Source organism: Macrotis lagotis, chromosome 1, assembly GCF_037893015.1.
Source record: "Macrotis lagotis isolate mMagLag1 chromosome 1, bilby.v1.9.chrom.fasta, whole genome shotgun sequence".
NCBI lineage: Eukaryota > Metazoa > Chordata > Mammalia > Peramelemorphia > Peramelidae > Macrotis > Macrotis lagotis.
The window spans coordinates 682,238,086-682,256,074 of NC_133658.1; the positions used below are offsets into that span (position 1 = coordinate 682,238,086).

The following is a 17,989-nucleotide window of genomic DNA, read 5'->3' on the forward strand; positions in this document are numbered from 1 at the left end:
GAACTAACTCATGGGAACTACAAATCCCAGAATGCAATGTTCAATAATCATTTAAGCAGCCATTTCAGAAATTTATTGGCCATATTTGGTCTTACTGTTTGTATACGGAGCATAAAATATTGGAAACTGAACTTTCTGCTGCACATATTTTCATCATTTCAAATACATTTCTGGATTATAATATTAAAATTTAAATGTTTATAGAATCTAGCTCAACAAATATAGTTTGGCACAATGCTCTATTTACATGCTTTCAAATACTTCATTACAAAGATAGAGAAAAATGAGTAAGAAAAGAAAAACAAAACCTATCTCAGAGATGAGTTGTCTTTAAAAACAAAACAAAACAAAACAAAAAAACAGATGTGATCGTGGTTCTTGAAGATGCACCCTCTAATCTGTTCAATTTTAAAATACTTTCACTATTAGCCTTCTTCAGGGTCATTGCCAAACCATATGAGAACAGCAGAGACTAATTTTTTTACACTGTTCTCACCCAGGAATTAATTTTTGTACCTTGTGTTGGATATAGACATGGTAGTAATTGGTGCCTATGTTATAGATTCATGCTCCAGATGGGGTCACTTAGCTTTACTCATTTCCATGATCTTGGTCAATTTACTAATCACTTAGCTTATAAAAGTACTGGCCAGAAAGGTTAAGAAATTATAATTTGATGATAATAATAATAATAATAATAATGATAATTCATTATTAGACCTGGATTCTACTTCTGACTTGTCACTAAAAAACTATTATCTTTGGTTACTCACTCTGGTTCTATCTGGTTTCTTCACCGGTAAAAGGTTGGTAATCACTAACTACCCTATTATATACTTCCAATTGCCCTCTCTGACTTACATTTCCCATATTCTAAATTGAAAGGAAAAAAGGATCCTTCTTATTTTAATTGGCATGGTACTGCATGAATAAGTTGCCTTATCTAACACTGTCAATTTATTTATATAGTTCAGACTAAACATAAGCAATTAATTGTTCCTGTTTGGTCTGGATAATGTAATGCAAAGAATTTTTTTTCCCTTTCTTTTCCCTTATTTGTATCTTCATTGTTTAGCACAGTGTCTGGTATATGGTAAACAATTAAGGAAGTTATTGTAATGAATATTTGTTTGCATGTCTTTTGTGCAAACATGAATACTAAAACAAAAAATTGAGTATGTAAAAAATGTCTTATTCCATATTTTGAGTTGATCTCCTCTTCTAGAAATAGATATTTGATGTTTGATCATCAGTTCTCTGGAACTGTGGTTAGACACAATATTGATCAAACTAGTCTTTGTTAATTGTTTTTCTTTGTAGTATTTTTTTTTATAAATTAGTTTGGTTCTTCTTCTCTTCATTTCACTCTGTATTTCGTATAAGTCCTCTCAGAAGACTTAGCCTTCTCATATTTTATGGTACAATAATGTTCCAAAACATTCATATAGCATAACTTGTTCAGTCATTTCCTAATTGACAGGCACTCCTTTGTTAACACAAAAAAGATATTTTAACTTATTGGTCCTTTTCTTCTTTCTTTCTTTGTTTTTTTTTATTATCACCCTATTGATGAGTATATTATATATGATAGATATCAAATATATATATATATAAATATATAAAATTTAGTGACTTTGTGAGTATAATTCTAAATACACTAATATATTTTATGTTTTCCTGCAACTTCTGCAACAATTTTCTTTTTTTAATTTTGTCATCTTTGCTGATCTGATGGTATGTGGTAAAACCTCAGAAGTGTTTAAATTTGCATTTTTGTTATTACTAATGATCTGGAGCATTCTTTTATTTGGCCATTGATAGTTAAATTATCTTTCTTTGAGAACCACTTTTCATATTCCTTGATCATAAATCTATTGGGAAATAGCTCCTATTCATATATATGTTTATATATGTATATATTCACATACACATTTGTATGTATGTATATCTCAGGTCCTTACATCTTAGAAATGACATTTTTATTAGATAGAAAAACTTGCTGCAAAATTACCCCCTCACTACAGTTTTCTATTTCTCTTCTAATGTTAGCTACATTAATTTTGTTTCTACAGAAACATATTTTAACTTCATATAATGAAAATTGGTGGGTTCTCTCCCTTTCTCTCCCTACCAGCTTTTCAGTTTTCTTTTGTATACTGCCTTCCCTCATTAGACTATAAGCTCCTTGAGGATAGATACTATTTTTCCCTTTATTTGTATCTTAAGTGTCTAACACAGTATCTGTAATATAGTAAACAATTAAGAAATGTTATTGAATTAAATTAATAGGTAAAATTGTTATTTTTGTTACATTAACTTGGACTAAACATAAACAATTAATGTTTCCAATTATTCAAGGCTGTCTTTATTTTTGTGAAATAATATTTTTGTTCTTTTAATATAGATCTTATGTGTATTTTAATAAATAGAGTTCCCCCAAATTTTATATATTCTATGGCTATTTTGAATGGAATATTTGTTATTATACAAAAGGATAATGATTTGTATAGGTTTATTATATATCCTGTTATACTGTTTCAGTTAAATTTTTAATTGACTCTTGAGTTTTTTTTTTTTTTTTGGTTTCCTCTTTGCCTAATTCTATTCTCTCAGTTTCTTTTTCTTGTCTTAATTTTCTAGTTTATACTTTTAGCACTGTGTCATTAGTAGTGGAGATAATGGACATTCTTGCTTTACCCAATAGATGAATACTGTATATTATATTGAGAAAAGATCTATTTATTCCTATGTGTTTTAGTGTTTTAAACAGAAATGAATATTATGTTTTATTTAAAACTTTCTGAATCATTGTTGTACTTGTAATTTTGATTAGTTTTTCCATTAATATTATCATATGTTTGTAGTTTCTTAATATTGAGTCAGTCATGAACTTTTGGTAAAATCCAACATAGTAATAATATATAATCTTTAAAATATGTTACTCTAGTCTCTATGTCAATATTGTGTTTAAATTTTTTCATCAATACCCAGTAGTGATATTGTTCTATATTTTTATTTCTGTTTTGTTATCCTGTCTCATTAATGTTATTTTCTTTTATGAAATTATCTGCTACCTCTGTTTTGTTATACCTGCCAATGCCTTAGGACTAAATTATTTAAACTCTTTGAACTTTTTTTAAAGGACATTTTATTAAATATAATTTTGAATATATTGTCAGTATAGGATATTTAATTTGCTTTTATGAATTCAGCTGAAGTATAATAGATATTTGTTCCAGAACTTCATTTGAACTTTTTTTCTGAATTTCTATTGCATGTAAGCAACATAATTTTGGATTTTACTTTCTAACTCTTTCTGTCCTCTTCTGTTTTATGAGTAAATTCAACTCATTCATATTAATTTTTAAAATTATGTGTGTTTTTTCCAATCTGTCCTCTTCTATTTTCTTCAATTTGCAAAGAAGGGAGAGGAGGAAGGGAAAAGCAGTGTGGTTAATACTAGTAAATTAAAATTAAAATGGCATGATCTACTCTTATTTTGCCCTTGCTCCTTCTCTGATCAAATTTTCTTTCATTATTTAATGCTCCAAGAAATTGGTTTTGCTTCTGACCAATCCTTCCATGAATTTGCTTTTCTTCTTACTCTCTTCTTTCTTTTTCCAGTAGCCCTGTTGTACTGGATATATTTCTTCATGAAATTTTGTGTTCGCATACATATATGCATGCATATATGTATATAGGTTCTACCCTCCTTTGTATGTTTCTGATGAAAGTACCTCCATGTTTGTGTACTGAAATACTCAAATTATGTGAAATGGAAATTTCTACTCTTTTCCTCCATTTCTTTTCCCATCATTTTTGTCTCTCAAGATCATCAAAACATACAAAACCACCCTCAGTTCCTCTGTTATATAACTTCTATGACCCTTGATAATATTATTTCTTCTTTCTCTATCAGAATGTGTACTTCATCCTTGTAGAGGTCCTTTGTATTCGTCAAATATATTAACCCTTTTATGTGTTTCAATGACTGCAGTGTTAGCAGTTTGAAGTTTTTACTCAGTTCTGGTCTTTTCTTCAGGAAGTCCTTTATGAAATAAAGTTCATTTTTCCCCAGTAAGATCATACTTCTGGTTGGAGCTCCAGAAGATAGCTGCTGGTCCCCAGCCTTGTCATCATGCTGGATGGCATAGCAAAAGAATTTACCTCTGGTCACATTCCTTGCCCTGAATACACAGCTTCAGGCTTCAGCTCCTGTCCCTGGGAAGGCTTTGTGATTCTGATCCAGGGACTGATCCAGCTGCAGGCCCATGTTCCCTTTCCTGATTTACAGTTGCTGGCCCTAAACCTGACCTGTGCAGGTCTCCCTAGCTTGGATGAACTCCCTCCTGCCTCCTTGCCAATGCCCGCAGAGGACTAGCTGTCACTCCCTATCAATCTGGACCAGAGATCATACTCATTGTTTCTCCTTGCATTTCCTGATTACCATTGGTTATACTCTTTCTCAATCTTTGCCAGAGTAGCTGTAGTAGAGAGATTACTTATATTGCTACCTCTTGCTATATTATGTTTACTAGCCTTTTCCCCAAAATTAAATTCCACCAATCAATTATTAATTCAAGTCAGAAATAAAAAGTATCAGCACTGTAGTATTATAATCATGAATATTACAAGAGGTCATTAGTTCACAAACCACAGAAAGCACTTTGTCAGACCACTAGTCCTTGAAAGAACTTGCTTTGAAACCTCCAAAATAGAAGAGATAACATTAGCAAGCAGCCTACACTATCATGGTTCTAGTTTCCAATATCCTCCAGGATACCTCCAGGATACCAATTTAGAATACACTATACCAAACTAAGCAAAGTCATTTAATATTTATTAAAGGTTAGAGGGTTACAGATATGAAAAAATATTTCCCACAACATTCCTTTAGAAAGACATTTTTACCTTATATTCAGATTAAACCTGTCACCTTTATTCAGAATATGGAGCAGTAGCTGTAACAGACCTGGTGATTTCAATTTTCTTAGCCATATAATGATTTCATTCTCTATTAATTCTTATTCTCAATTCCATCTCTGTCATGAAGTTTTCCTGTTTTCCTGTTTTAATTTCTTAATACAATTGGTGTCAAGAGAATGAGGTATCTCGGAATATCAAAATATCTAATGTGGATTTCTCTTCTCATTAAACAATCTTGAAATAGCACCTGCAAATGAGAGAAGAAATTGTGACTAAGTTAATTCATTTTAGTGGTGAAGAACATGTACAGGGAAAAAAATTAATCAACCCTCTAGATAATCTGAGGAATGTCACAGGTAGTAGCCCAGAAATTTTCCTCTCTCATGACAAAATAAAGAAAGTGCTGCACAATGAACCTGATTCTCATGGTAGTTTGAACTTTGTGATTGTATAGTTTAACCTGAACATTGCAACAAACAGAACACCTATTGAATAGCCTTCCCCGGAGAGAGCCTTAGTGTTCAACCTAATCTGTGGTAGAATCTGATTTGAGTTATTCATGAATAGTATTTACATTCTAGATAAGTCACTCAGGCTCTCACATGAATCTTAGAAAAAGTTTCATTATAAGTTTTTATTCCCTTCCTTTGTCAGTCAAGAGAGTACAATGGAAGCCAGATAGGTTAACCAAGGACATTGAATATACATGTATGGTATCTGGTCTAATATAACTTGGGGCTAGAAGAACTGTTTTATAGATTTGTTCTTTAAAGCTTAAATAGCACGTTTTGTGACAAAGCATGTTATACATATTATCCTTTCATATTGTCATAACAATCCTATGAAATGATAATGCATTAATATCCCCTGTTTACAAATAAAGAAATGGAAGGTCAAAGTTAAATTATTTATGGTCCCAAAGTAATAAATGGGTTTTGAACTCAAGTATTCTTTCTACTTTGCCACCCTCATTTGGCATATTTTTCATCTTGAATTTAATTTTTGTCTTTGTATCCATAGTGCCTGGCGCTATATATATGCTCCTATACACAAAAGGAGTAAGCTCTTATTGAATGTTTCTTTAGTCATCGGAGGATTGTACCCTAAACATGGTTTCTGAGCATGTTCTTAGGAAGTTGAAGCAGGATAAGAAAATGTCTTTTAAAAGCTGCCTCAGGAGTGGCTAGGTGGTGTGGTGGATAGAGCACCGGCCCTGGGAATCAGGAGTACCTAAGTTCAAATCCAGCCTCAGATATTTTATCATTACCTAGCTGTGTGACCTTGGGCAAGTCACTTAAGCTCCTTGCCTAGCAAAAACCAAAACAAAAAAAAAAGCTGACTCAATTTTTAAAACCTGACTTCTGTGTCATTGCTTTATGTTTAAGAAAAATAGTATTAAGCTCTCACTGATATATTTTCAAATTAAAAGAAATTAATAGACTACCACGACAGATTGGCACCTCACCTATAATATAGTCTCAGAGAGTTTCCTTGAACACTGAAATATTACTTAACTTGTAAATAGTCACACAGGTAGTATGATTATTATTTCTATAATTAAAAAATAATTTACCTATAAAATAACTATCATTTCTCTAGTACTTTAAGGTTTGCAAAATGCTTTATATATTATTTTCCCCCAATTAACAGATGAAAAAACCGAGGCAGACAAAGATTAAGTGATTTTCCAACCATCACATATGACTACTAATTATCCCAAGACTGGACTTAATTCAGGTCTTTTTGTTTCTTAGTATTCTATAAATTGTAACTGCTTAGTATAAGTCAGAGAGTAAACTTGACCTCATATTGTACTTCCATCTTAAAAAATTGTTTAAGCCGTTTTATTTTTGCATAATAATTTTTCAATATATTCCTTCCCCTTTTCTACCTAGAAAGCCATGCTTTATGAAAAGGATAAAAATAAAGTGGAATGAGGTGGTTAGGAATTTAACAAAAAGAATAATGATTTATATAATACTTTAAAGTTGTAAAGCAATTTATGAATATTATCTCGTTTGATTTTCATGACAATCCTGAAAGGTAGGTGAGATTGTTTCCCCAATTTGGAAGCCAAAGCATACAAGTTCAGTCAGTTACCCAGGTCATAAAGTTAGTAAGTGTTTTGAAGTGGATTTGAATTCAGGCCTTCTTGATTTCAGGCTCACAGTGACACCTAGCTAGCTGTCTTTAGACAATATTTCAATTGTCTTATGGTATATGTAACATTACATTCCCATAGTCACCCACCTCTATGCAGAATTGTGTCTCCATATCTCTTCTTCAGAGCCAAGTTGGTTATTCTAATTTCACAGTATTTTTTCAATTTATCTGCTGTGATTATTTCCATTTATATTATTTTAGCCACTGTTTTCTTGCTTCTGCTTATTTCACTTTATATCTGTGATCCTTTTCATGAAGAAGGCAAGAAAGTTACCCCAAAACATATCTGTTTAAATATTCATGTTCAAAAATGTTTAACCAGTTAACTTTAAACTTAGTGGAGTTGCTCTTTGTATGATGGATACAGATTTTCTTTTCTGTCTTGGTAGAGCCTGCCAGATCCTCTTTTCATTAGTATAAATTATAAGAGTCCAGGGTCATATCTTAGTCACAATAATATTTTGTAGTAATAATTTGCAATGGTTCATCACCAGCAGGTTGACCAATGGAGATATCATCCACAGAAAGTAGAAAGACATCTTCAAAGAATAGATGAGTTGTGGCCTGTCTTATTGGAGGGAGTACTTATAATTTGCAACAGTAAAATTCTGGGACTTGTGAAACAAATCAGATTTGACCTGAATTCTAGCTTGGAATTAATTTTCACTTAATTAATTAATTTAATTTTTTTCTCTTGGTTCAGGCTTTGGAAGATCGGGTATGGGACCTTTTACAGGAGGCAGACAAGGCAGCAGAAGAGAACAAGGACCAGTGTCAAGTCTATGAAGCCATGGCAGAGACTTTAGGAGATGCCTGGGCAGCCCTGGTCACTGTCCTGGAGAGGAGAAGAGAGCTCCTAAAATTGACTTCAGAATTTTTTGAAAATGCCTTAGAGGTTTGTGTTGGGTAGTTCAGTTTTTACCTGTTTCTCACAAGGGCCTACAAACTAAAATTTTAAAATATTTTTGCTCATATAAGAATATTGTGTAAATCACCTAGATGTAGCACATTTTTTCTTGATAGTTGAACAATAATATTGTTGAACTCAGACATGGTATTATATATTTAAAATGTAGGCTTTCAATCTAAAATTGAATAGTAAGGAATATGGTTTCTCTTATTTGAAGATAATAGATTAAAAAATTATATTCCTAGGGTTCCATTTTTCTTTGGAGCTCCTGAGATATATAGTTCTGATGACTTAGTCCCTCCAAGAGGAGTGGGAAGATTACCATGGAATAAGAAATGTCTCTTCCAAGTAATTTTCATATCTTTTTAGACATTTTCTTTTTTTTTTAGGTTGCTTTTTTTTTTTTGCAAGGCAGTGGGGTTAAGTGGCTTGCCCAAGGCCACATGGCTAGGTAATTATTAAGTGTCTGAAACCAGATTTGAACTCAGGTACTCCTGACTCCAGGGCCAGTGCTCTATTCACTGTGACACCCAGCCATCCCTTTTTAGACATTTTCAAAGTATTATGAGAATAAACTAGAACTGGCTTCCTCCTCTCCCACCAAGAAAAAAAGTGATCTTTCCTATTGTCTAAATCATAGCACTTTGACTCTCTCATTCCACTTGGATAGTGTACCATATTGGTCATTTGTATATTTATCTTACCTTTCTTAGGAGATTACACCTTCATGAGATCAGGGATTTTGTCTCATTCATCTGTTTTGCCTCATCAATGCCTAACATAATTAGTCACTTTGTATTTATAAATGCCTACCATGTGCCAGGCACTTTGTTAGGTACTGGGAATACAGAGAATGATATGATACTTACTCTTCAGGAAATTACATTCTAATAGAAGAGACAAAAAAGGTACATGTATGTATTATTGTTGTAGTTCATCTTAGCTGTAAATTGGATTTGAGTGAGACAGAATTGAGTAGTCACCTTACCCACTCTTTCTGAGTCACTGAAGTTTAGTGGTAAGACAAAAGTCAAGATGACTGGATATGGCTAAGGATTCAGTGAATGACTTTAGCATCTTTGACGTCTGACTAAGCTCTGCATGCTTCCTGGCATCTGCTTCAGCTGTCTTCATGGTCATTAGAATAAAGTGTTCTCATCTGCCCATTTCACTGGGGAAAGTCTTCACAAACTTGGGGTAGACTTCCCCCTAACTCAGCAATAGGTTTGAGACATATCTGGTACTTTCAACCTGGTTTAGCCCATGTTCTGAGACAGTTTACCAGGGTGTTACTGTTGCCCAGGCCTCAGTTTCTTGGAAACACAGGTGAGAATTAGATGAAATGCTAAAAGTGAGTGAGTAGCTCTGAAAAGGTCTCAGAAAGTCAGAGATGCTAGTTCTCCCTGAACACCCCATATAACCCATATATTTATGCAAATAAATGTAAAGATAATTAGTATAGGTGGAGGCAAAATCATGAACCCTAACTGTTTCAAGAAAGCATTCATATAAAAAAAAAGCAGTGCTTGAGCTTCATTTTGATGGAAGAGATTCTTTGGGATGGGGATGAAGAAGGAATTCATTCCAGGTATGGAGAATGCTCATTACAAAGGCATGTAAATGGGAGTGGGATGTATGGAGGCTAGAGAGAAGGTTACTTTGACAGAATGAAGGAAGGGTATTATTAATATAAATGAAGCTGAAAAGATAAGTTAGGACCAGGTTGTCAAGGTCTTTAAAGCAAACTGAGTTTATATTTGATCCTAGAGGCAATGGAGAGCCACATGAGTTCTTCTTCAAAATTAATAATATATATATGAACATATGAATAATTGCTCATTTATATCAAGTGAGTGTTCAGTAAATACTTAAATGAAATGTAAAAATACCATTTTACATTAAAAAGTATTTTCCTAAGGATTTTTATTACCAGAAATTTCATGTTTAATGTTAATCAATATAAAAGAGAATATATCCAACAACCTCTCCCCCATTCCCCTCTCTCCTTGCCTTGTTTCCTCTTTAATTCCCATAAAATTTTGAGCTTCCCAATTCAAAATATGTCTTAAAGTGCATTATAAATGGGAAATGTCATATTTTAGAGAAAGTCAGTTATTGGGAATTTCATTTTTAACTTTCCTGTCAAGTTGGCAGCACATTTATTTTGATGTGAGATTGCTGTTTCATTATGATAAAGTACTAGCTTCAAAGAATATGACACCCTCAAATTCAAAAATCAGGACACAGATCCCAAATATTGAAGTTCAGAGGATTAGATATGGGAAATAAAGACTTGGAAGAGACACGTTCATGTGTCATGAGCTTATTTAACAGCAAGAGGGAAACAGCAGAAACTTTAGACTATTTCAAATTTGTTTTTGACAATTTGAGCACAAATTCAAGAAACTATTTATTTTGCAGTCTTTGATGGGGAAACCATATATGCTTCCTTTCTTTTTTTCCCCCATTCTGACTCCCTCCTAGTTGAAACACATACACACATGTAACTTGTTATATGCCCACTTGATTCGTTTCATCTTAGCAAATAGGTCTGTGTCTTTGGCAGACCTAAGGAAGTTTTGAAGAGGGATGGATTTGGGAGGAATGGTAAGATAATTTATATTTGGGGCAGGAGAAGGAAATGAAGGTTATTAAGAACCTACTATATGGCGTTCTCTCTCCTAAGTGCTTTACAAATATCATCTCATTTGATCCTCACAACCTTCTAAAATATCTGCTATTGTTATCCTCATGGAAACTAAAGTAAATAAAAGTATTTTTAAGTAACTTGTCCAGAATCACATAGGCAATAAATATCTGAACCTGGATTTGATTTCAATTTTTCCTGGTTCTAGGCCCAATCTTCAATCTACCACCTTAGTCCACATAGCTTTTGAAATTGAGATGTTTCTAGGATATCTATCTTGAAATACCCATTAGTTGGTTGGTGATGTGAGCCTGAGAGCAAAAATGGGGCTGGATATATAGATCTGGAAATTATCTGCATAGAGTTTATAATTGAAATCATGGGAGCTGATCAAGTCACTCACAGAATATTAAGAGAGAAGAGAGAATGCTATGGGCTTGGGGAAAAACCACAGTTTGGGCAATGATATTTTTTCCAAATTTTTTGTTGAATATTTCTTAATCACATGTAAAACATTTTTAACATTCATTTAAAAAATTTTGAGTTTCCAAATTCTCTCCTTCCCTCCCCCACTCCTTGAGAAGGCAAATGAATTTGATATTGATTATTCCTATGAAGTCAGGCAAATCATATTTCCATATTAGCGTGTTGAAAAAAATACAAGCAAAAATAAATAAACCAACAAACACCAAGAATAATAATATTTTTTAAAAAAGAATGCTTCAGGGCAGCTAGGTGGCATAGTAGATAAAGCACTGGCCTTGGAGTCAGGAGTACCTAGGTTCAAATCCGGTCTCAGACACTTAATAATTACCTAGCTGTGTGGCCTTGGGCAAGCCACTTAACCCCATTTGCCTTGCAAAAACCTTAGAAAAAAAAAAAAGAAGAATGCTTCAAACTGCATTCAGTGTTAATCAGTTCTCTCTCTGGAGGTAGTTAGCAGGCTTCATATGGATCCTTTGGAATTGTTTTGGATTATTGTCTTGATCAGGAAAGTCTTTCATAGTCAATCATGCTTCAAATATTATTATGGTGTACACTACTCTGGTTTTGCTTATGTCACTTTGCCTGATTTATATAAGTTTTTCTGAAGTCAGCCTGCTTATCATTTCTTATTACACAATAGTATTCCATGACAATAATATACCACAACTTGTTCAGCCATTCTCCAATTGATGGGCCTCCCCTTGATCTCTTTTCCATCATAAAAGGAATTTCTATAAATATTTTTGTACAAATATATCCTTTTCTCTTTTCTGGAATAATATTTTCTTAGCATGCAAAGGATTAAAGTAGCTGGGGAAAATAGGAATGACTTCACATGGGAAGTAGTTCTTGAGTGGCACAAAGGAATCTAGTGATTGTAAGACCTGAAGAGAAGGTCTTCCAGAAAGGGGGACAATTTATGCAAAGAGTTAGAGGTGGGAGATGGGATCCCACATACAAAGAAATCCAGTGTGGTAGGAGGTGAAATGCTTGAAGGGGAAATAATGCCACAATGTAATATCACAGTAATACCTTGGAGAAGGTACAGATAGTCAAATTTTTCTTTCAAATGTCCTTATTTTATATGTATTTCTCTTATAGTTTGCTGTTAAAATAGACCAAGCTGAAGACTTCCTACAGAATACCCAAGAGTTTGAGAATGCTGAATCCTTAAAATCACTTCTTCAACTCCATGAACACCATTCTAAAGGCAAGAGACACATTTATTACCCCCTGAACTGTTCATCTTGTGTTTTTTGAGATTTTTAAAAGAGTAAATGTGAAAATGTAGATTTATGGCACTTTTCAATTTTCTTTATTTTACATATCATAATTAATGTATAGTTTTGACCTTTGTGGTAGAACTAAGGCTTACACAAGAGATTGTAATCAATTTTAGTGACTGAATATTATAAGGTTCAATTGAACATAACCAGTTTTACGTAAAATCTCTGGAAGAGGAATAAATCATTCATTTTTTTTCATTTAGAAACTAATGTTGCTTTTTATTAAAAAAAGATGTGTTTTACTTCCCATACCCCAACCACAGACATGAAAATCCAAAAAAATATGGCCGAAATTAAATAGCATAAGTAAAGAAAATTGACATAGTGGTTATATTACTGGACTTGGAATCAGGAAGACATCTTCATGAGTTAAAAATCTGACCTCAGAAACCTATTAGTTGTATGGCCCTGGTCAAGTCACTTAATCCTGTTTGCCTCACTTTCCTCATATATAAAACGAGTTGGAGAAGGAAAGAAGGAAATGACAAACTACTCCAGTATCTTTGCTAAGAAAACTCAAAAAATGGTGTTATGAAGAATTGAACATGACTGAAATGATTCAACAACTACAATGGAAATATATAGATAGGTAGGTTCCTGACCAGTATTTGGAGGCTAGACCTTCCTCAGATTGAGGTAGTCAATCTACTTATCTAGCTAGACACTATGGAAGAGATGATAGGTAATGACAAAAAGTCACTCATTCCACCCTAGCCCCCAACTATTCTATGACAATTTGATTTCTTCTGAGCTTAAACTGGAAATATTATTACTTAGGGCTAAGGGCAATAGAGCAAAGGCAACTTGAAGCCACTGGTAGAAAAATGTAACGCCTTTAGGTGGAAGCCACAGAGAAGCTAACTTGAGATATAGCCATAGCCTGGCTTTGTATTTTAACTAACTTTTCTTTTCTTTTGAGACTAAGTATAATTGCATTAATCCTACAGGAGAATTACAAACACTGTCAATATCTTCTAAATTTTGGTACCCTAGGCAAAGCCCCCTTACTTTACTCCTCTAGTTATGTCTCTGTGTGGGATGGAGTTGTCAATCAGTATCCTCTCCTTTCATTTCAAACTCAATTACAACAGAATATTCTGAAAAGCTGTTTTTAAGGACTCCAAATGGTGCTATCAATGATTATTTGCCATTTACTAATGATCATATAATTAGGAAATTTCAAAGAGCAGAGAAAAAGTAATTTTTTTCCTTTGATTTTGAGAACCCAACGTGCCTATGTGTAATTTTGACCTGCTGTTGCTGTACAGGCTCTTGCAACTAACTAGCTGACATTATAAATAGCATGCCAGTGTTCAAGATTAAAGCAGCAAGTCACATATTTCTATCATACTGCAATAATCTAGTTGGGTCCAAGGCAAAGAAACTGAATCACATGAAATTCCACTCAGGAGACTGAGGAGTGAATTGAGCTAAGGTAACAGAGATGGGCTCTATAGTCTCAATTCAATCTTCATTGAGCTGACACGCTCATCACACAGCAATTTTAACACAGAAGACCTGACAGTGATTGATGCTTTTACTGATAGGAGCTTCATAACTGAGGCTATCAAAGGCAAATGTTTGTCAGAAGAATAGGAGACCTGGGGGAAGAAGACTTTCTCAAAGGGTTCTGAGGATGGAGGATGAAAGGTAGAGGTTAGTTACTGATGTCACTTTGTTCTCTTCCTTCCAAAATATTAGCATTTGAGGCAACAATGAGCTAGTTTGCATGGAGCTTCTGATGTGGATTGGGAAAGAGTCAAGAAGCCCCAATTCCTCAGCTGACAACTCAAAAAAAGCCCCTTATTTCAGTGTCATGGAAATGGTTCAGAAGGGACTGCTGGATCTCTTTGAAGACTGAGGGCAAGTTCCATGACTGATTTTCTGAACATTTAAGTTGCAGTCACATAGCTTTCATGGGGGCATTTGGAATAGGACCAATGAAGCAGATTCAGAAGCAGCAAAACCTAAAGAAGAAACTCTTAAAATTTTTTTTGTTTTTTAAATTTATATATATATATATATATATTATTTTTAAAGATTTTATTTGAGTTTTAGAATTTTTCTCCCAATCTTACTTCCCTCCCCCACCCCCACAAAAAGAAATCTGTCAGTCTTTATTTTGTTTCCATGTTGTACATTGATCCAGATTGAGTGTGATGAGAGAGAAATCACATCCATAAGGAAGAAACAAAAAGTATAAGAGATAAGATCAGACAATAAGATATCTTTTTTATTTTTCTAAATTAAAGGGAATAGTCCTTGAACTTTGTTCAAACTCCACGGCTCTTTATCTGGATACAGATGGTATTCTCCATTGCAGACAGCCCAAAATTGTTCCTGGTTGTTGCACTGATGGAATGAGCAAGTCCATCAAGGTTGATTATCACCCCCATGTTGCTGTTAGGGTATACAGTATTTTTCTGGTTCTGCTCATCTCACTCAGCATCAGTTCATGCAAATCCCTCCAGGCTTCCCTGAATTCCCATCCCTCCTGGTTTCTAATAGAACAATAGTGTTCCATGTAGTACGTATACCAGTTTGCTAAGCCATTCTAAAGAAGAAACTCTTGACCTGAGCCAAGAGGCCACTAATGAGACAGTCTTAAGCAGGTATCTTCATGTGCTTCATCTTTCCCACCCATAAAATGGGAAATTTGAGACTATTTTATTGGGATCTGAAGAGAAGTAACTAACTGGTGTTGTTAAAAAAAATGCATATCTAACAATGGAATTCTGTATTTGGTTCTTGTAAGGATTTGAGAAACAAATCACTTACATCATTTCTCACAATTTTTGCTACCAGTAAAAAAGACAGTTCTGAGATGTTGAGTGAATCATGAAGTCTTAGGATGATGCAAATTGCAAAACATAAATCTGTAAATGTATAAGAATTTATCATACCTCAACTAAGTGGTGGCCTTATCTTAATTAGTTTAACTTATTTTTCTAATACCCAACATTGTCAGATCTTTTGCTTGGTATCACCAGAAAAAATCCTCCAAAATGCCCTCAAATATTTAATATATATGTAAAATCATTCATAAAATTTAAAAGGTCATAGGAATTATTATTTTTGAATGTTATTGGATAAGTTGCATTGATGATTTTGTTTTTACATCAGACATTTCTGAATATATGTCTCACCCTTACCTTAGTAATAAACAAACTGTCCATTGTAAAGAAGAAAAAGTCAGCAAAAACAACTGGTAGAGTTTCTGACATTGTATATAATATTCTCTTCACTTATTCTCCCTAGCTTCTCTGCTGGAGGAAGAGGAGGAAAGTATAAATCATTGGAGTTTAAAAAAATTACAAATCTCTTCCTTTACTAATTAATGTAGAAAATTTTTTTTCCTCCAGAGTTACTTCCAAATACCTGAGTATTATGCTGTATAGGTAGGGTCTCACTGAGATTTGGTTTGCCATCTCTTTTTCTTCCAGAGCTCTTAGGACGATCTCTAACTCTCCTAAACAAAAGTCAACAACTCACTGAATTCATAGAAAAATTCAAATGTGAAGGACCTAATGTGAACCCTGAGTTGGCTCAGGGAGCTCATAGCAGCTGCTTGAAGATTGACAGCCTTCTTGAATTGCTACAAGACAGAAGAAGGCAGCTGGACAAATACCTGAAGCTGCAACGCCAGGAGCTGGAGCATGTCTTGAAAATTTGCCAGTTGGACCAAGAGGAAAACCAGGTATTTATCCTCCAAGGGAATATTGATGATATATGGCCTCAGCAAAGAGCCATGGGGATTAATACTTGGGTAATTGTGCTTAGGAGAGTGGGTTTCTTTATGTTTCTTGGCCATTTAAACTATTTGTCACAATACTTAAAAAAATGAACTTTGCAGAATGATCAACTGCTGCAAGACTCTGAGATATGTTTACCTTTAAAGACTTTGCAAAGTTTTGAAAATTGATTGACCACATGTGCAGTGAGCATATGTGGAAAACAAAACCTGAAAGGTGACTCCCTTTTATCTTTACATTTTTTTTCAGGTAGTTAAAAAAAATCAGCAAACAAAAACCTAATTTTATCAAGATGATTATAGTATTTTATTTTAATTTAAAACAAGACTTCTTAACATTTTTGTGGGCTTCACAGATTCTTTTTTGGCAATTTGGTAAAGCCTATGGATCACCCTTTCAGAATAATGTTTTTAAATGCATAGGATTATGAAGGAAACCAAAGGTTGATAAAAAGAAAGATGTAATTGTTTTTCTTAGCTAAATTTATGAATGCTTTGAAATGTATACATGGACTCCTAAAGGATCTGGTTTAAAAATGTGGTAGGAATCAGAGGAATTTTTCACAAGACAAAATAATTTAAGGGCATTTCTTTGACTTATATGAAAATCTATAAAATCTATAAAAAATAGCAAAAAGCAAATGTGCCTTCATTAGAAAAATGGAAGGTCATTGATAATTGAAAATAAAAAGAAGCCAGACATTAAAGACTCATAAATATTCTTCAGTTTAATGTAATAATTGTGCTTTCTTAAGTGCTGAAGTTTTTGCCACCCTTTTGTTGCCTAATTTTCACTGCATTTCTGCTTCACAGGAATGTTAATCTTTGCAGTCAGGTGCTAGTTAAGGTCTAAAAATATGCTGTAGACACGATCATGGACAGAAGATCACATAAATGTTATCCCTACATTTTGTAGCCTTAACATTTCCCCTCATCAATGGAGTAATGATTTTCTGAGGAAAAATAAGATAATTCCCTTCTCAGTGTTCTGTTAAAATAGATTATTTAGTTAATGTATAAAATATGTTAGAATTCAGTCAGTAATGGCCTTGGGTTGACTCACTACTTCTTTAACAGCAGGGAATTCACAGAATTGATTTTTTTAAAAATATGGGTTTTTTTTCCATTCACATATAAAAACAATTTTAATATTTATTTAAAAAAGATTTTGAGTTCCAAATTTTCTCCCTCCCTTACCCTTCCCTAAAACAGTAAACAATTTTATGTAGGCTATATATGTGAAATCATGTAAACAAATTTCCATTTTAGTCATGTTGTGAGAAGAGAAACAGATCAAAAGAAAAAAAAAACCCAGGAAAAAATTAAAATGAAAACAATATGCTTCAACCTAAATTCAGAATATATCAGTTTTATCTCTGGATGTGAATAACATTTTTCATTATGAATCCTTTGGAATTGTTGTGGATCATTACATTGCTGGCAAGATCTACGTTATTCATATTAATCATCACACAATGTTACTTTTATTGTTTACAATGTCATTCTGGCTCTACTCACTTCACTTTATATCAGTTCATGTAAGTCTTTCCAGGTTTTTCCTGAAATCTGCCTGCTCATCATTTCTCATAGCACAATAACGTTCCTTTATAGACATATGCCACAACTTGTTTAATCATTCCCCAACTAAGGGATATCTTAATAATATTTAACATATATTTGTATGTTTATATATACACTTATGCATACACACACACATATATGAAATTTCCTGACTTAGTGAAGGGGTAAACTAATGAGTTTAATAATGAGCAGCTAAGTGGTTCATAGGATAGAGTACAGGGCCTGGAGTCAGAAAGATT

The 17,989-nt window shown here is 33.5% G+C and overlaps 1 protein-coding gene across 1 annotated transcript in view; it reads left to right on the forward strand.

Moving 5' to 3' along the window:
- The window catches only part of CCDC141 (coiled-coil domain containing 141), a 353,841-nt gene that overhangs the window by 40,862 nt on the left and 294,990 nt on the right, over positions 1–17,989 (forward strand). Inside the window, 3 exon segments of the mRNA XM_074215601.1 lie at positions 7,793–7,984; positions 12,234–12,342; positions 15,862–16,115. Of these exon segments, the coding sequence (XP_074071702.1) occupies positions 7,793–7,984; positions 12,234–12,342; positions 15,862–16,115 (555 nt within the window).